A 19,785-nucleotide genomic window follows, 5' to 3' on the forward strand; every position below is an offset into this window, starting at 1 on the left:
TGTAATATGATAAATATATGGTAATATAAGTATAATATATATATTTACATAAACATATAACCAGAATAATATATGGGGCAGTGCGATTAGCAGTTCAGTAGGCGCACTGCCTGTGGATAGAAACTGTTCTTAAACCTGCTGGTCCTGGTTCGGATGCTGCGGTACCGACGTCCGGACCGCAGGAGGGAGAACAGTTTGTGCCCAGGAGTTTGCTGAGATTGGAGTTCAGATGCACTGCTTTTTTTAATTAAACAACTGACCTGTCCTGTCTGTCAGTCTGATTGGCCTGGGTGATTACAACAGGATATCTCTTCAAAGGGGCAATGTACGTTTGCTTTGTGTTCCTCGGCTTTCTCACGTGTATTTGTGCTTCTTTTCAATATTCTCTTCCCAGCCTGCTGTCTCGACAGGCACTGCCATGGCCACCCCACCCCCGCTGGTCCGGGGAACGCTGCATGTCCCCGCTGGCAAGCCCAACTTTCAGGTCAGTGTAGCAACTGGGGCCTTGCCAGGCTTTGGGTTGTGAGCATCAAAGGAGTGGGGGGCGAGGGGGCGGAAACAGAGGTGGCTTGAGGTGAGTTCTCGGTTGGGACAGGGCAGTAAGAGATTGGGCTTCTTCATCAGGACCTTGGGTTACAAGACTGACCTCGGGTATGTCTAAAAACGGAACTTGGCGTTACAGCGAAGCGACAATGCAGCAAGAGGACTATTGGAGATTGCACAGGGCGTTGCAAGGCTGGAATTCCCCACTAGGAATCGACAAACTGGAAGACTGCACAGTCAGCAGAATCTTAAAACCAAATTGCAGCCTTCTAATCCCCTCTGTATCTGTTTTGCTGCATATAGGAACAGTGTTGTCACTGGGATTTCAGTAACTTGCAATGAGTCTGGTGAAAATTTTCCACTTGGAACTGTGGAAAGCCATCCAGCTGTACAATTCTATACTTGGGTTGTATGTGGAGGGAGCATTTTGAGCTGTTTGGCAGTGACATCCTGGTGGGTACAGGTCGGTCGTAGTGTGGTGATGATTACTGAAGGGCGTCGCACAGAAGTGAAGCAGATTAACTTGAGGGGCACTCTTCTGTTGTCACTAAATAAGTTTAGTGACAACACTGAGGTACATATTCTAACCATAGTTTTTTGGAATGGAGGTAACTGCCCATTCGGGTTGGTCAAGTTCAGTTCAGTTCAGCTTTATTTGCCATATGTAACCAGTACAAGTACAATGGAATGCTTATTCCCCGTAGGGACGCGTCAGCTATACATACAGCGCCGCGTGGCAGTGGGAGCACGATGTCCCTCAGCCGCTCCGTCCTCCTCTTCACCGCGGCCTCCTCCTCACTGTTGCCGGCTCCACGTGTGGTGGCCTGCTTCTCCCTCTCTGGCCGCCATGCCCGGCTCCCCTCCTCCCATCCGGACTGCGAGTTACCCGTCATGGAGCTGCCGGCCGACGTGCTACAGCGTGTCGATGTGTCTGCTGGTCGTTGCGCTGCACTCCACCGCCCGACTCGCCGAACACATCGTCGGGATGTGAATGCTCCAATCGCCGCGGCCTCCTCCTCACCGTCGCCAGCTCCACGGCCCGGGGCCTGCTTCTCCCTCTCACGGGTCGGCCTCTGGCCGCCATGCTCGGCTCCCCTCCTCCCAGTCAGAATTCCTTCCCGCCGAGGAGCTGCCGGCCGATGTGCTCCAGCGGGTCGACTTTATGGCTGCTGCTCACTGCGCTGCGCTGCCTCTGCCCGACTCGCCGAGCACCTCGCTCCGGTTGCGGGAGCAAGCGGCGAGAGCTGGCCGCCCGAAGCAGGGAGAGCGCTCTCAGCACCGGACCGTCACGGCCGCCATCTTCAGAAAACGCTAGCCCTGGGCTTTGGCCACCCTTGTCAATGGGTACATTGAGCATATCATCCGAGAGTGTTGTGTGAAATGGAGGGGTGACGCTGCTTTTTTTTTGTCGGGTGCACTGTATTGCTGGGGTGTGAACTACCTGTTGCAGGAGTTCGGAGGAAAACGGAGTGAAAATTGAGCATTTTCATATTTTTCTTAACCTGGAATGTCTCGTGCCTGCTTGGTGTTTTCTTTAACCGCTACTTTAGAACTTATGAACTCGCCTAGCCAAAGCAAGCAATTCTGAGGGCCAGGCAACCCTAGGATGGGAATTCATATCCTTATTCTTTGGAAATAAAATTCTTGGCCATTTGAGTTCTAGGGCTTCACCTCGTTCACTATTTTTAGAAGAGATTTTCCCTGAGTTTTAATTCATTCTAATGTTTTGCAAAGGCACTTTTAAACTAGATGTTACCACAAGTTTCAGGCTGTGCAGGTGCTTCTACTGACCCGGCCCGCCTACCCCGAGGGGGGGACCCGGCCCACCTACCCCGAGGGGGGGGGGCCCGGCCCGCCTACCCCGAGGGGGGGGGGGGCCCGGCCCGCCTACCCCGAGGGGGGGGGGGCCCGGCCCGCCTACCCCGAGGGGGGGGGGCCCGGCCCGCCTACCCCGAGGGGGGGGGGCCCGGCCCGCCTACCCCGAGGGGGGGGGGGCCCGGCCCGCCTACCCCGAGGGGGGGGGGCCCGGCCCGCCTACCCCGAGGGGGGGGGCCCGGCCCGCCTACCCCGAGGGGGGGGGGGGCCCGGCCCGCCTACCCCGAGGGGGGGGGGCCCGGCCCGCCTACCCCGAGGGGGGGGGGGGGCCCGGCCCGCCTACCCCGAGGGGGGGGGGGCCCCGGCCCGCCTACCCCGAGGGGGGGGGGGGCCCCGGCCCGCCTACCCCGAGGGGGGGGGGGGGCCCCGGCCCGCCTACCCCGAGGGGGGGGGGGGCCCGGCCCGCCTACCCCACCCCGAGGGGGGGGGGCCCGGCCCGCCTACCCCACCCCGAGGGGGGGGGCCCCGGCCCGCCTACCCCACCCCGAGGGGGGGGGGGGGCCCGGCCCGCCTACCCCACCCCGAGGGGGGGGGGCCCCGGCCCGCCTACCCCGAGGGGGGGGGGGCCCCGGCCCGCCTACCCCGAGGGGGGGGGGCCCCGGCCAGCCTACCCCGAGGGGGGGGGGGCCCCCGGCCCGCCTACCCCACCCCGAGGGGGGGGGGGCCCCCGGCCCGCCTACCCCACCCCGAGGGGGGGGCCCCCGGCCCGCCTACCCCACCCCGAGGGGGGGGCCCCCCGGCCCGCCTACCCCACCCCGAGGGGGGGGCCCCGGCCCGCCCACCCCACCCCGAGGGGGGGGGCCCCGGCCCGCCTACCCCACCCCGAGGGGGGGGGGGCCCCGGCCCGGTGGGGGGCGGGAAGAGACACAACCCCTGTGACCCCTTGGGAGTTGTGGGGGGTGCGGCTCTTGTATCCCATGGGCAGGGGGCCGTCTCGTGTAACCCGGCAGTACAATCACAGATCTGTAATTTTGCTTTGCCTGATTTACATTATACAGCGCAGTGAACTGAAGGTGTCCTGAAATGCAGTGCGTCTTGTTTGGGACTGACTAATAGTCTTTCTTGGATGTAATTCACTGCACGTACTCACGAGTTGATGAATTATAACCTTATGCAGTGCAATTAGCATTCCTTCCTTCCCTTCTCTCCCTCTTCACAACCCATGCCAGAAATATGCTTGATTCTGGCGGCTGCTTGTGAAAATTAGTTCTCATTTCTAATGAATTGTTTCTAATTCTTAAAGGAAATCCCTCCCACAGTTTTTCTGCCACAGAGAATGGGGAACTGAACTTCCCACTGGACCTCGGTGCCAGTTAAGAGCGTATAATCTGGAGTGACAAAAGGTCATTCCAGCCACTAAAGCCATTCTATGCAAAGTCCACTTATTATTTCCAACTCTAATTATTCTATTGTGGAGTTACTTCCTGCCCCACCCAACCGCTTGATCAATGTTCCCTCTAAGCGGCAGGCATGCACGGCCACGCAGCAATCGGGAAGTCGCCACGCAGGCTGCTCACGAGCTGTTCCCTCTAAGATACCGCAATTACAGCAAAGGTATAGGTACAGTGCGCAAAAAAACATTTAGTGGGAACATTGCTTTTTTTTTTAAAAGAGAAAGAGGTGTCAGCCGTGGCTCAGTGGGCCGCACTCTCTCTCTTGCCTCTGAGTCAGAAGGTCGTGGGTTCAAGTCCCCACTCCAGAGACTTGAGCACAAAATCTAGGCCGACACTCCCAGTGCAGTGCTGAGGGAGTGCTGCACTGTCGGAGGTGCCGTCTTTCGGATACAACGTTAAACCGAGGCTCCGTCTGCGCTCTCAGGTGGATGTAAAAGATCTCAAGGCACTATTGGAAGAAGAGCAGGGGAGTTCTCCTTTTAACCTGACCAATATTTAACCCTCGACCAACATCACTTGTTTAAAAAAAAAAGAAAAAAAAAAATCTGGTCATTTATCTAATTGCTATTTGTGGGACCTTGCTGTACATAAATTGGCTGCCATATTTCCCATGGTAATTACAGTTCCAAAGTACTCCACTGGCTGTAAAACACTTTGGGACATACTGAGGACATGAAAGGTGCTATATAGATGCAAGTTCCTTTTTTCTTTACTTCACCTACCTCCCTAAAGAGGGAAAAATTGAGCAGTACGACAACCTCCGCTAACAAACACTACTACTTCTTGCATATTTACAGTGTCTTTAACTAGTAAAATGTCCCACAGTGCTTCATAGAAGCGTAAGTAGGCAAAAATTGACACTGAGCCCAAGGAGGAGATATTCTGGCAGGTGACTAAAAGCTTGGTCAAAAAGGTAGGTTTTAAGGAGCATCTTAAAAGAGGAGGGAGAGAAGAAGAGGTTTAAGGAGGTTTATTCTAGAGCTTAGGGCCTAGACAGCTGAAGGCACGGCTGCCAATGGTGGGGCAAAGGGATAGGGGGATGCACAAGAGGCCAGAGTTGAGGGAACGCTGAGTTCTTAGAGGGTTGTAGGGCCTGGAGGGGGGGTTACAGAGATGGGGAGGGACGAGGCCATGAGGGATTTGAGCGCAAGGATGAGCGTTTTAAATGCTATGGTGTTGGTGGACCGTGACCCAATGTAGGCCAGCAAGAACGGCGGTGATGGGTGAACGGAACTTAGTGCGGGTTAGGACACGGGCAGCCGAGTTTTGGATGAGCGCAACTTTATGGAGCGTGGAAGTTGCAAGGCTGGCCAGGAAAGCATAGTAATAATCAAGTCTAGCGGTAACGAAAGCATGGATGAGGGTTTCAGCAGCAGGTTAGTCGAGGCAGGGGCAGAGACAGATGATGTTGGGGAGCTGGAAGTTGGTGGTCTTTGTGATGGAGAGGGTATGGGGTCGGAAGTTTGGCTCAGGATTGCGAACAGTCTGGCTCAGCCTAAGACAGTGGCCAGGAGGGGTATAGAATCGGTGGCGAGGCCAACTGAGTTTTTGGCAGGGGCCAAAGACAATATCTTCGGTCTTCCCAATGTTTAATTGAAGGAAATTGTGATTCATCCAACACTATTCGAATAGTGACGTGGGATCTTCCACAGCTACGTGACCAGGCAGATGCAGCCTCGGTTTAACATCTCATCCGAAAGCCGGCACCTCCAGCATTGCAGCACTTGCACAGTACTGACTGAGGTGTCATAATCGAATATGTACAGAAACCCTGGAGTGAGGTTTGAACCCACGGCCTCCTGACTCAGGCAAGAGTCACATGAAGCGAGCCGGACTTGTGCATTGGAATTATTACAGAAGTCACTGCTCTTCAAAAATAATTTGTGTAAAATGTGTTTAAAAGAATGAACTTGCATTTATATAGCACATTATCACAGTCCCAGGATGTCCCAAAGCGCTTCACACAGCCAATTAATTCATTTTGAAGAGCAGTCATTGTTATTAGGCAAACGGAGGACTCAAGTTCGACCCAATGTCGGCACTCCGATACTGTCCAACTAATCCCCCTCCCTGTGTCCAACGTAGCCAGACACATCAAGGGTTAATAGAAACTGGATTTACTCAATGCCTTTAACATGTCAGCCGTGGCTCAGTGGGCAGCTCTCTCTCTCGTCTGAGTCAGAAGTTTGTGGGTTCAAGTCCCACTCCAGAGACTTGAGCACAAAAGTCTAGGCTGTCACTCCCCAGTGCAGTACTGAGGGAGTGCTGCACTGTCGGAGATGCCGTCTTTCAGATGAGACGTTAAACCGAGGCCCCGCCTACTCGCTCAGGTGGATGTAAAGGATCCCATGGCACTATTTCGAAGAGGAGTAGGAGAGTTATCCCCGGTGTTCTGGCCAATATTTATCCCTCAATCAACATCACAAAAACAGATTATCAGTTCATTATCACATTGCTGTTTGTGGGAGCTTGCTGTGCACAAATTGGCTGCCCCGTTTCCTACATTACAACAGTGACTACACTTTAAAAAAGAATGTTATTGGCTGTAAAGCGCTTTGGGATGTCCGGTGGTCGTGAAAGGCACTATATAAATGCAGGTCTTTTATTGAATATCCCAAGGCACTTCATAGAGGAGAAGTGAAATGTCGTAGGAGAATTTGGAGAGGTGACTGAAAGCACAGTCAGACAGCGAGGTTTTCACGAGGCTTTTAAAGGCAGTGAGGGAAATAGAGAGGTGGAGGGGTGTAGAAGGGAATTCAAGAGTAGAGCTCTTAAATGAGTGGTGATTTTGTTTTATAATGGGGAGGTCACAAAGGTGATAGCGAGTGGAACTTAGTGTGGGGCAAGATGCGGGTGATGGTGCTTTGGATGCACTGGCATTTTGTAAGAGTTCAAAATGTTGACTGGAGGCCTTTGAAGATGTCTTCACATCCCCCCTGTATCTCTTGCCCAAAACCTTAAATCTGTGTCTCCTAGTCCTTGTACCATAGCTAATGGGGACAGCCTTTCCCTTTCTGCCATATCCAAACCCGTCATAATCTTGTACACTTCTGTCAAATCTCCAAGGAGAACAACCCCAGATTCTCCAAACTAACCTTGTAGCTAAAATCCCTCATCCCTGGAACCATCCTGGTAAATCTCCTCTGCACCCTCTCAAGGACCTTCACATCCTTCCTAAAGTGTGGTGATCAGAACTGGACGAAATACTCTAGTTGTGGCCTAACCAGAGCTTTATAAAGGTTCAGCATAACTTCCCTGCATTTATACTCAATACCTCTATTCATGAAGCCAAACATGCTTTGCTAACCACTCTCTCAATATGTCCTGCCACCTTCAGAGATCTATGCACATGAACCCCCAGGTCCCTCTGTCCCTGCACACACTCTAGAACTGTGCCATTATGTGTATATTGCCTCTCCTTATCCCTTCTGCCAAAATGTATCACCTCGCACTTCTCTATTAAATTACATCTGCCACTTGTCTACCCATTCTGCTAGCCTATCTATGTCCTGTTGCAGTCGATTGGTATCATCCTCACTGCTTGCCACACCTCCAAGTTTGGTATCATCGGCAAATTTTGAAATTTTACTCTGTATTCCAATATCCAAGTCATTTAGATCAAAAAAAGCAGTGGTCCTCGCACTGACCCTTGGTGAACACCACTGTCTGCCATCTTCCAGTCTGCAAAACAACCATTTACCATGACTCGCTGTTTTCTGTCCTTAAGCACCTCCCAAACCCGCGACCTCTGCCACCTAGAAGGACAAAGGCAGCAGGCAAATTGGAACAGCACCACCTCCAAGTTCCCTTCCAAGTCACACACCATCCTAACTTGGAAGTATATCGCTGATCCTTCATCGTCGCTGGGTCAGAATCCTGGAACTCCCTCCCTAACAGTACTGCGGGAGTACCTTCACCACACAGACTGCAGCGGTTCAAGAAGGCGGCTCACCACCACCTTCTCGAGGGCAATTAGGGATGGGCAATAAATGCTGGCCTTGACGGCGACACCCACACCCCATGAATGAATAAAAAGAAAACAATAACCAGGTTACCTCCAATTCTGTGCACTTTCATTTTTGTTAATCTCTCATGCAGCACCTTATCATAGAATCGTTGCAGCACAGAAGGAGGCTATTTGGCCTGTCGCAAAAGCACTTGAAGTCCCACTCCCCCGCCCTTTCCCCGTAGCCCTGCAAAAAATTTTCTTTCAGGTACTTATCCAATTCTCTTTTGAAAGCCACGATTGAATCTGCCTCCATCGCCCTTTCAGGCAGTGCATTCCAGATCCTAACCACTCGCTGCGTAAAAAAAGTTTTTCCTCATGTTGCCTTTGGTTCTTTTGCAAATCACCTTAAATCTGTGTCCTCTGGTTCTCGACCCTTCTGCCAGTGGGAACAGTTTCTCTTTATCTACTCTGTCTGGACCCCTCATAATTTTGAATACCTCTATCAAATCTCCTCTCAACCTTCTCTGCTGAGAGGCGAACAGCTCCAGCTTCTCCAGTCTATCCATGTAACTGAAGTCTCTCATCCCTAGAACCATTCTCGTAAATCTTTTCTGCACCCTCTCTAAGGCCTTCACATCCTTCCTAAAGTGCGGTGCCCAGAATTGGACACAATACTCCAGTTGAGGCCGAACTAGTGTTTTATAAAGGTTCATCATAACTTCTTTGCTTTTGTCCTCTATGCCTCTATTTATGAAGCCCAGGATCCCGTATGCTTTTTTAACCGCTTTCTCCACCTGCCCTGCTACCTTCAACAATTTGTGCACACATACCCCCAGGTCTCTCTGTTCAAGCACCCACTTTAGGATTGTACCCTTTAGTTTATATTGCCTCTCCTCATTCTTCCTTTGAAAATGTTTCACTTCGCACTTTTCTGTGTTAAATTTCATCTCCCACGTGACCGCCCATTTCACCAGCCTGTCTGTCTGTCTTGAAGTCTATCACTCTCCTCCTCACTGTTCACTATACTCCCTAGTTTTGCGTCAAATGCAAATTTTGAAATTGTGCCCTGTATTCCCAAGTCCAAGTCATTAATATATATCAAGAAAAGCAGTGGTCCTAGTACCGACCTCTGGGGAACATCACTGTATATCTTCTGATCGGATGCCTTCTGGAAGTCCATATAGACAACATCCATATCCACCATGCTACTGGCCACTTCAAAAAAAAATTAAACTAGTTTAATCAGACATGACTCACCCTTCACAAATCCCTGCTGACTCTCTGAGCAACTCAAATTTAAGTGCTCAGTCACTCTGCCTCTGATAGATTCCAGATTCCCCACAACTGATAAAAAGAAAGACTTGCATTTATATAGTGCCTTTCATGACCACTGAACGTGTTTTGAACTGTTGCAATGTCGGAAACGCAGCAGCCAACTCCCACAAACAGCAATGTGATGGTGATCAGATCATCTGTTTCAGTGATGTTGGTTGAGGGATAAATATTGGCCCAGGACACCGGGGAGAACTCCCCTGCTCTTCTTTGAAATAGTGCCATGCGATCTTTTACGTCCACCTGAGAGGGCAGACAGGGCCTCGGTTTAATATCTCACCTGAAAGATGGTACCTCCGACAATGCAGCACTCCCTCAGCACTGCACTGGAGTGTCAGCCTAGATTTTTGTGCTGAAGTCTCTAGAGTGGGACTTGAACCCACAACCATTCTAACTCAAGAGGCGAGAGAGTGCTACCCACTGAGCTACTGGCTGACACACGATAAAGTGATCGGCCTGTAGTTACCTTGTTTCTCTCTCTCTCTCTCTCTCTCTCTCTCTCTCAAATAATAGTGATATTTATGCAATTTTCCAACCCAAAGGCACAATTCCTGTATCTAGAGGGCTTCGAAAAATTCCGACTTAACGCATCTGCAATTTCCTCACCAATTTCTTTTAATAATCTGGGGTTAGAAACAGTCAGGTCCTGGAGATTTGTTTGTCTAAAGTTGCATTATTTTCTCCCTTGTACGCTGCAATTTTGTCCTCTGCCTCCACTGTGAAAATGGGGACCAAGCAATGTTCCTGATCATTTTTTTTGGGTGCGTGGCCCCTTTAAAACGGGCTGCGCGGCCCATACAAATTTCCGTGCATGCACAGTCTTTCCATTTAAAAGCCGCTGAGCGGCTTGCGCGGGGCCGCCAGACCGCTGCGCGGCCGCACAGCTTAACGGGAACATTGGTACCAAGTACTCATTTCACAAGTCTGCAGTTCACTTATTGTCCGCTGAGAGGCTGTCTCCCCTGGCTGGAGGGTCTAGACCTAGGGCTCGTAGTCTCCGGATAAGGGGTCGGCCATTTAAGACTGAGTTGAGGAGAAATTTCTTCACTCAGAGGGTTGTGAATCTTTGGAATTCTCCGCCCCAGAGGCTTGTCGTTGAGTATACTCAAGACCGATCGATAGATTTTTGGGTACTAAGGGAATCACGGGATTTAGGGATCGGGCGGGAAAGTGGAGTTGAGGTCGAAGATCAGCCGTGATCTTATTGAATGGCGGAGCAGGCTCGAGGGGCCGAATGGCCTACTCCTGCTCCTATTTCTTATGTTCTTATATAGTCTCACCTGCATCAGTCTTTAGGTTGGGATACGATTTGGCTTGGATTTGATGAACCCTCGGGTTAAACAGCTTGCTGGCATTCGCAGCCAAGCCTGATACCTGAATACTGGTCACTTGGGGCAAGGTGCAGAGATTGAATTGTGCCCATAAGAGTTAGATCCTAGTAGACTTTGGCAAGAGGGAGAAAATGGCAGAGAAATTTGATAAGGGATAGAGAAGACTGTAGTTTGTTTTAATAAAAAGTATTCCTGAACATGCACGCCTGTCTTGCAGGTAACCACTTCCCGCACGCTGGGTACAATAATCCCACCACCGTTGGTTCGTGGGGGTCAACAGGGGACCTTAAAGCTTGGATCCCAGCAGAACCCACAGATAGTGATGCCACCATTAGTGAGAGGAGCACAGGTAAGCGACCAGCGAGGAGAATCGCCGAGTGTTTGTTGGGTTATTGGAATGGTGAAGGGATATGGGGAGAAAGCAGGGACAGGGTACTGAATTTGGATGATCAGCCATGATCTCATTAAATGGCGGAACAGGCTCGAGGGGCCGAATGGCGTACTCCTGCTCCTATCTTCTATGTTTCTATGTGAAGTAGCCACTAAAAATGCACTGCTTCCCTTTATTTTGCATGGGTTCCTATACAGAAATCGATTGAGCAATTAACTTGCATCAGTGATCATGGCAAATTCGGTTGTGTTAATTCAGCTCACTCAGACGATTGAATCCAGCGACTCCTCCAAGTCCAATGTGGTCCCAACTTAAGTTTATTTTTAAAAAATTCAAAACAGAAACAAACTTGAATTTGCATAGCAGTTTGTGACATCACTCCAAAATATTTTTAGGTGCTTCACATACCGTGCTAAAGTTAGTCACCGTACTTTAGGGAAATAGCCCCATCCGTTTTGCATACAGCAAGTTGATGAGGGACACAATGAATTAAACTACACTTTTTTTTGTGACTTATGATGGCGTGACCTCCTTGTTTGAGGACAACTTTACCTGCGTCCCCGAGTGGCTCAGTGTGTTAACACAAAAACTGTTAAATTGTTACATTAGCCCGACTGACTCACTCGTGTCCCTCAGGAGAGTATGTACCCATACTCCCACTCGTGTCCCTCAGGAGAGTATGTACCCATACTCTTTTTTTATCCAGCACCGACGGGACCAGCGTGGTGCCGGTTGATCAAAAAGTCCGGATTACAGAGAGGCATACTTAACAAGGTACGAGAGCCCCGTACACGGCCGCAGGTGCAGGAACCCCAGTTACACAGCACTTGTGCAGGAGTCCCGGTTACACGGCCACAGATCCAGGAGTCCCTGTTGCACGGCCACAGGTGCAGGAACCCCGGTTACACGGCCACAGATCCAGGAACCCTGGTTACACAGCCACTAATATATAGTCAAACTTACCTGAACCTACTCCTGAATTTTGCCTGTTAAGAGAGATTTCCGGATATTTAGGTGCCGGTTAAAAGAGTTTCCTGTAGATGACTCGATGTCCTCTGGGCAAGCAGGGATTGACAATAACTGCTGCCTTGCCAGCATTGCTCATATCCCAAGAAGAAACATAATTTCAATACAGAGGGAGACCATGCAGCCATCAAAGTTAGTACGTGCCATCAATGGGGTTCTAATTTCATTTCCTTGTGCCTGCAGTGAAGTTAAACCTAACACCTGCGCTGTTTAAAAGCGAAACACTGCGGATGCTGGAAATCTGAAATAAAAACAGAAAATGCTGGAAATATGCAGCAGGTCAGGCAGCATCCATGGCGAGAGATGATGTTTCAGATCAAAAATATTAGCACTGTTTCTCTCTCCACAGATGCTGCCTGACCTGCTGAGTATTTCCAGCATTTTCGGTTTTTATTTCTATGCTGTTTAAGCTGCACTGTACTGTACAACAGCACTTCAAAGCGACCTTATTGTCAAAACCAAGTTCTCCTTTGTAGGACCAACGGTCAGCTGCAACGAAAGTTGCTGAAAATGGTATCGATTTCCCACCTTCCCTCCCCGCCCCCCTCAACCCCTTTGCGATTTGTTGCCTCTCACAAAGCAGCATTTTATCGCCTTAGTTACTTTTTATTTGTGTGGTGCAAATCTCACTACTATCCAAGTGTGCAAATCACTTAAATCAACCCAGGTTGAATAACGCCACGGATGTTGCCCTGTGGGCTTGATCTCTTGAGCCGCGTGCTCGTGACGTGGCTGCTGCGTTGTCGCCCTGTGTTACTGTATCACCGCCACTGTGCGGAGGGCGTAGTTACGGCGTGACGAGCGTACACGCTCGGTCCCCGTTATATCTGTGATTGTGGGAGATTATAAATGTTGGCAGATGAAGGTTTTAAATATTTTTATATCCATGAGTGGAATGGGTAGCAGAAAAGTGCATGCTTGCCCTCTTTTCTCTCTCTCTCTCTCTCTCTCTCTCTCTCTCTCTCTCTCTCTCTCTCTCTCTCCCCTCCATAAATTAAACTCGCTCTTCTCCCCTTCCTCAAGTTTTTAACTTGTTTTTGCACACTTTGCTTACACCCTATTTGTGGAATCTGCTTTATACAGTGTAACTTGTGCAATATTATGATGCAACTCACTACTCCAGTTGTGAGCAGGTTGCTTACATCTGTATGACTGCACTGTAGTGCGATGTACCGTGCAGGAATCCTGAATAACCTCTCCCTTTTCTTTTCTGCCTTGCTTTCATTTCCCCCCCCCCCCCCCCCCCCCACCCCGCTCACGCCATGCCATCCGTCACTGTCCCATTCTGTTAGCCAATGTCTGTTTCTCCCCAGCAAATCCACGCCATCAGGCCACATGCCAGCACCGCCCCGCCGCCCCTGCTACTGGCCCCCCGGGCATCGGTGCCCAACACGGTGCAGATCCAGGGCCAGAGGATTCTCCCGCAGGGCCTGATCCGCGTGGCCAATGTCCCCAACACCAGTCTGCTCGTCAACATTCCACAGGTAAGCTGTCGACGGAGGGAACACCTGAACCTTGTAGACATTGAGCTGCAGCCCAGTGTCGCAAACGCGGTGGGGGGGCGGGGGGGGGGACTGACAGAGTCTGGATTTTGAAACTCCCGAAGACTAAGAGGAAGGGAAGGGGAGGACCGAGAGTGTTAAGGGGCTCCACGGCTTTGAGATCCTGGGGAAAGAATGAATTAAGGAAGGAGACGGGGAACGAGTTTTGATTTCAACATGGTGACTATTTTATCAGATTTTAGCGCTGATTATTTAACCTGCTATGGATACTCACAAATGTGTGGGGGGTTTTGTGCTTAAGGATGCCACTGTTGGGGAATGGAACATTACCAGGTTTTTTTCACCCGCTGTTAGCTCAAGCACTGCTGGGTTAGGAGCATCGAAGGTGACCTGCAAAGTAAAGCTCCTTCCCTTACATAGGAACATGAGTAGGCCATTCAGTCCCTTGAACTTGTTCTGCCATTCTATTAGGTTATGGCTGATCTGTACCTCAATGCCGTTTACCCGCCCACTCTCCAAATCCCTTGATAGCTTTACCCATTCCTTCTGTCTCTTCCCCCAAACTTCAGAAGAGCACCTCCTGCTGCACCAGAGTGACATTTCAGTTTCTTGCACCAGAGTGACATTTCAGTTTCTTGCACCGGGAGATGTTCGACTGTGGAAGGATTCACAGCTAAATCCAATCACCTGATGTGCACTTTCAGATTGGAAATGTCGGGGGTGGAGGGGTGGCCTTGCTTCCAACATCTCCCGACCCCCTCAGTCCAGTCCAGGGAAAGTGTGTCCATTTGAACTGCCCTGGTTGAGATCAAATACCTGAGCTCTTAAGACAGTAACCCCAACTGGTCCTAGTGGCTCTGTGCGGCTCCAGGGGGAGCCTTTGCCCACTAAGCTACCAGGGGATCCCTCAGCAGAGTGTTTGAAGCCTCCGAGATTGAGCGCTTCTCGCCAGTTGTTTCCGGACTATAGGTGATTATGTGATCAGGACCGTGTGATCAAATGCTACCTTGCCCAGTTTCTCCATTGTCTTTTCATTAATCTTGAAAGAACCATGGTGGGAGTGCAGCGAAGATTCACCAGGCTGATACCTGGAATGGCAGGAATGACGTATGAGGAGAGATTGGGTCGATTGGGCTTGTACTCGCTGGAGTTTAGAAGAATGAGAGGGGATCTCATTGAAACTTATAAAATTCTAACAGGACTAGACAGACTAAATGCAGGAAGGATGTTCCTGATGGCGGGGGAGTCCAGAACCAGGGGTCACAGTCTAAGGATAAGGGGTAGGCCATTTAGGACAGAAATGAGGAGGAATTTCTTCACCCAGAGAGTGGTGAACCTGTGGAATTCTCTACCACAGAAGGCAGTAGAGGCCAATTCATTAAATATATTCAAGAAGGAGTTGGATATATTTCTTAAGGCCAAAGGGATCAAGGGATATGGGGAGAAAGCAGGGACAGGGTACTGAATTTGGATGTTCAGCCATGATCTCATTGAATGGTGGAGCAGGCTCGAGGGGCCGAATGGCCTACTCCTGCTCCTATCTTCTATGTAACCCCCCCCCCCCTCAGTCAGTGAGTTCAGCGTCCCGCTGTATCTGAATCGGCTGCAGTTTTATAAACTTGTGGGCTTAATGTGAATCATTTTTAATAATCTTCTGGCTTTGCAGAGCGAGAACACCTAGGCTCAATCCCTGGTCGTGCGGATGTCAGTCAGGGGTCACTATAGACACTTCACTTGGAGTTGGTGCCGGGGCGCAGGAAATTTGGCGAGCCTCTCGGTGGCTGTCCTCTGCCCTGCTGCTGGAAAATGCAGGTGCGGGGTCGCGGGTCAGCACTTCACAGCTGTGATGGCCCTCCCACGATCACATAGCTGCCCATCGTCGCTCACTGGGCAGGCGTTGCACGTGAAGAATGGGAACACCGCCACCTCCCCAAGTTCCCCTCCCAAGTCACACTGCATCCTGACTTGGAAATATATCAGAGTTCCAGGTCAAAATCCTGGAACTCCCTCCCTAACAGCACTGTGGGAGCACCTTCACCTCACGGACTGCAGCGGTTCAAGAAGGCGGCTCACCACCACCACCTTCTCGAGGGGAATAAATGTTGGCCTTGCCAGCAACGCCCACATCCCGCGAATGAATGAATAAATTAATAACTAAAACTCGGGATGGTAGTGGAGGGTTAATGGTGCTTTTGGAACTGGACCCCCAGTAAGAACTGTGCCTCCGGGAGAGGAAAAGATCATTTTGAGGTGTTTGTTTGGAAAGAGCTCTGTTCTGTCTCGATTGTAGCCGCTCGCTGCTTCAGTCGGCCAGCTTGATCTCTCTCTCATTGTCTTTTGCAGGCTTCGAGTACAATGAAAGCTTCGACGCTGAATTCGGCTCAGTCGAACGCCGGCAGCAATACAGGGTCGTCGGCCGTGAATTCCAACGACTCGCCGGCCAGTCGGCAGGCCGCGGCCAAGCTCGCCCTCCGCAAGCAGCTGGAGAAGACGTTGCTGGAAATTCCGCCGCCCAAACCGCCAGCCCCCGAGCTGAACTTCCTGCCGAGTGCCGCCAACAACGAGTTCATCTACCTGGTGGGACTCGAGGAGGTGGTGCATAACCTTCTGGAGACCCAAGGTAGCATCGTGGTTCCCGCGCGCAGTATTTTGCCCATCGATCAGAATCATAGAGACTTGTGTCACCGAAGGAGGCCGTTCGGCCCATCGTGTCCATGCCAGCTCTTTGAAAATAGTGCCTTTCTCATTTCCCCCCCCTTTGCTGCCCATAGCAGTCATTGTTGGGCTTGGGGTTCTAAAATCAGGGCTCCAGATCAGATTTTGGTGTTTTAGTCGAGTATTGGATTTAAGAAGTTGAAGTCTAAGAAAAGCGCGATAACATCTAGTGCTGGAATATACCGCAACAACGATAGAATCTTACAGTACCGAAGGAGGCCATTCGGCCCGTCATGCCTGTGCCGGCTCTTTGAAAGAGCTCTCCAATTTGTCCTGTCTCTTTCCCCACAGCCCTGCAAATTTTTCCTCTTCACGTATTTATCCAGTTCCCCTTTTAAAAGTTACTGTTGAATCTGCTTCCACCGCCCTTTTAGGCAGCACGTTCCAGATCACAACAACTCGCTGCGTAAAAAAATATTCTCCTCATCTGCCCTGGTTTTTTATTTCTCTCTTATTAAATCTGCATTCTTCAATCATTAAACCAGCTCAGATCAATCCCCCGACTCGCAGCGAGTTGGCAGATTTCAGGAAGGACTATAATTCACCTACATAGACCTGCGTTAGGGAGAGCAGTGAAAAATGAAGCAGGGTTTCAGCTGCTGGTCGTTGTTGGCAGGTATACACGCGTGAGCATAGGGTGAGGATGTGATCGGGCTCGACTCTAAATCCCCAGACTCTGCAATGTAAATCTGAGAGGGGGTGCCCCTCATGGGGTGCAAGCATTTGAAGCCAACGGCACCATCTTCATTATCAGCCCAACTAAGATCAGCAAACTCCAGATAGACCCGAGATTGTACTGGTACCACACTCGGTCCACTCAGCCAAGTTTGCCCTGCTTCTACTATAAGTTGGACTCAACAGCCCGGCAAGAACATAAGAACTAGGAGCAGGAGGAGGCCATTCGGCCCCTCGAGCCTGCTCCGCCATTCAATAAGATCACAGCTGATCATCGACCTCAACTCCACTTTCCCGCCCGATCCCCATATCCCATGATTACCGTAATATTCAAAGGGAAGGTTTATCTTAAATAAAAACAGAAAATGCTGGAAATACTTGACCTGCCTGTTGGCCAATATTTATCCCTCAACCACAACCTAAAAACAGATGATCTGGTCATTATCACATTGCTGTTTGTGGGATCTTGCTGTGCGCCAATTGGCTGCTGTGTTTCCTACATTACAACAGTGACCACACTTCACACAAAAAAAAGCACTTCATTGGCTGTAAAGCGCTTTGGGACGTCCTGCGGTTCTAAAAGGTGCTATATCAATGCAAGTCTTTCTTTCCTGGTCTGTACAGCTCAGTATCATATTGGGTAGGTTACTTCCCAGCTGAGCCCTCAACAATAACAGTAGCGCCTCTCGTGCAGTAAAACGTCCCAAGCAATGTTTCCCCCTAACTTTTTGGGGGGCTCTGCAGCCCATTCACAGTTTCATACTTAACATTGAAAATGCCAGTCCCGGACTGCGGGGGATCCGGCATTGATGGGTGAACGGGACTTGGCGCGGGCTGGGATACATAGGCTTAAGACACCAAGCCTTGACTGTCCACGGTGCAGGTGTGAATGGGAGGGTGGAACTGTCCTGGGCGCTGGGGTTCACTTTGTGTTCTGAATGCACTGTGTTTACCTGCTTTCACAGGTAAAGGTTCCACACAAGGATTGACACAAGAGCCATACGCCTGTTCTCAGTGTAAAACTGATTTCACCTGTCGCTGGAGGCAAGTAAAGACGGGGACGATCATGTGCGAGCAGTGCGTAACGTCCAACCAGAAGAAGGCATTGAAAGCTGAACACACCAATCGTCTGAAAGCGGCATTTGTGAAGGCCCTTCAGCAAGAACAGGTGAGTGGACGGGAAATTACAAACTTACACCAGTTGGGTATCTTTGCGAATCCTGTCAGCTGTTCCCTATCCTAGTGTTGCCAAGAGACTCATTTCACATCATTGACGATAGACAAAGGGCAAATTGCTCTAATCAGTTTAATGTGCATTATGCTTCTCGTGTTGCTCTTAATTCAACCCCTCAGATTGCACCCATCACCAGACGTCTTCCCGTAAGTACTGTCCCCCAGTGTTAGTGACAGACCTGTACCCTCCAGTACTGTACCCCAGTGTTACAGTGACAGACCTGTACCCACCAGTACTGTACCCCAGTGTTACAGTGACAGACCTGTACCCACCAGTGCTGTACCCCAGTGTTATACAGCGACAGACTTGTACCCACCAGTACTGTACCCCAGTGTTATACAGCGACAGACCTGTACCCACCAGTGCTGTACCCCAGTGTTATACAGTGACAGACCTGTACCCACCAGTACTGTACCCCAGTGTTATACAGTGACAGACCTGTACCCACCAGGACTGTACCCCAGTGTTAGTGACAGACCTGTACCCCCCAGTACTGCACCCCAGTGTTAGTGACGGACCTGTACCCCCCCAGTACTGTACCCCAGTGTTAGTGACAGACCTGTCCCCACCAGTACTGTCCCCCAGTGTTAGTGACAGACCTGTACCCCCCAGTACTGTACCCCAGTGTTAGTGACAGACCTGTCCCCACCAGTACTGTACCCCAGTGCTGGTGACAGACCTGTACCCACCAGTACTGTACCCCAGTGTTAGTGACAGACCTGTACCCACCAGTACTGTACCCCAGTGTTATACAGCGACAGACCTGTACCCACCAGTACTGTACCCCAGTGTTAGTGACACACCTGTACCCACCAGTACTGTACCCCAGTGTTATACAGTGACAGACCTGTACCCACCAGTACTGTACCCCAGTGTTATACAGTGACAGACCTGTACCCACCAGTACTGTACCCCAGTGTTATACAGTGACAGACCTGTACCCACCAGGACTGTACCCCAGTGTTAGTGACAGACCTGTACCCCCCAGTACTGTACCCCAGTGTTAGTGACGGACCTGTACCCCCCAGTACTGTACCCCAGTGTTAGTGACAGACCTGTCCCCACCAGTACTGTCCCCCAGTGTTAGTGACAGACCTGTACCCCCCAGTACTGTACCCCAGTGTTAGTGACAGACCTGTCCCCACCAGTACTGTACCCCAGTGTTAGTGACAGACCTGTCCCCACCAGTACTGTACCCCAGTGCTGGTGACAGACCTGTACCCACCAGTACTGTACCCCAGTGTTATACAGCGACAGACCTGTACCCACCAGTACTGTACCCCAGTGTTAGTGACACACCTGTACCCAGCAGTACTGTACCCCAGTGTTATACAGTGACAGACCTGTACCCACCAGTACTGTACCCCAGTGTTCTACAGTGACAGACCTGTACCCACCAGTACTGTACCCCAGTGTTATACAGTGACAGACCTGTACCCACCAGTACTGTACCCCAGTGTTATACAGTGACAGACCTGTACCCACCAGTACTGTACCCCAGTGTAATACAGTGACAGACCTGTACCCACCAGTACTGTACCCCAGTGTTATACAGTGACAGACCTGTATCCACCAGTACTGTACCCGTGTTATATAGTGACAGACCTGTACCCACCAGTACTGTACCCCAGTGTTATACGGTGCCAGACCTGCACCCACCAGTACTGTACCCCAGTGTTATAGTGACAGACCTGTACCCACCAGTACTGTACCCCAGTGTTATACAGTGACAGACCTGTACCCACCAGTACTGTACCCCAGTGTTATACAGTGACAGACATGTACCCACTAGTACTGTACCCCAGTGTTATACAATGA

The 19,785-nt window shown here is 50.7% G+C and overlaps 1 protein-coding gene across 11 annotated transcripts in view; it reads left to right on the forward strand.

Annotated features, from left to right (window-relative positions):
• The window catches only part of gatad2ab (GATA zinc finger domain containing 2Ab), a 183,502-nt gene that overhangs the window by 148,582 nt on the left and 15,135 nt on the right, over positions 1-19,785 (forward strand). For 6 of the 11 annotated variants that reach the window (XM_086004407.1, XM_086004408.1, XM_086004405.1 and 3 more), the window contains 5 exons: positions 395-484; positions 10,642-10,773; positions 13,134-13,325; positions 15,687-15,963; positions 17,699-17,901. In XM_086004407.1, the coding sequence (XP_085860533.1) occupies positions 395-484; positions 10,642-10,773; positions 13,134-13,325; positions 15,687-15,963; positions 17,699-17,901 (894 nt within the window). The remainder of the gene's footprint in view (positions 1-394; positions 485-10,641; positions 10,774-13,133; positions 13,326-15,686; positions 15,964-17,698; positions 17,902-19,785) is intronic. The other 5 variants (XM_086004415.1, XM_086004410.1, XM_086004414.1 and 2 more) reach the window with 3 other exon arrangements.

The sequence above is a fragment of the Somniosus microcephalus genome, chromosome 13, assembly GCF_052327205.1.
Source record: "Somniosus microcephalus isolate GS21.2 chromosome 13, FLI_Smic_1.0, whole genome shotgun sequence".
Lineage (NCBI taxonomy): Eukaryota > Metazoa > Chordata > Chondrichthyes > Squaliformes > Somniosidae > Somniosus > Somniosus microcephalus.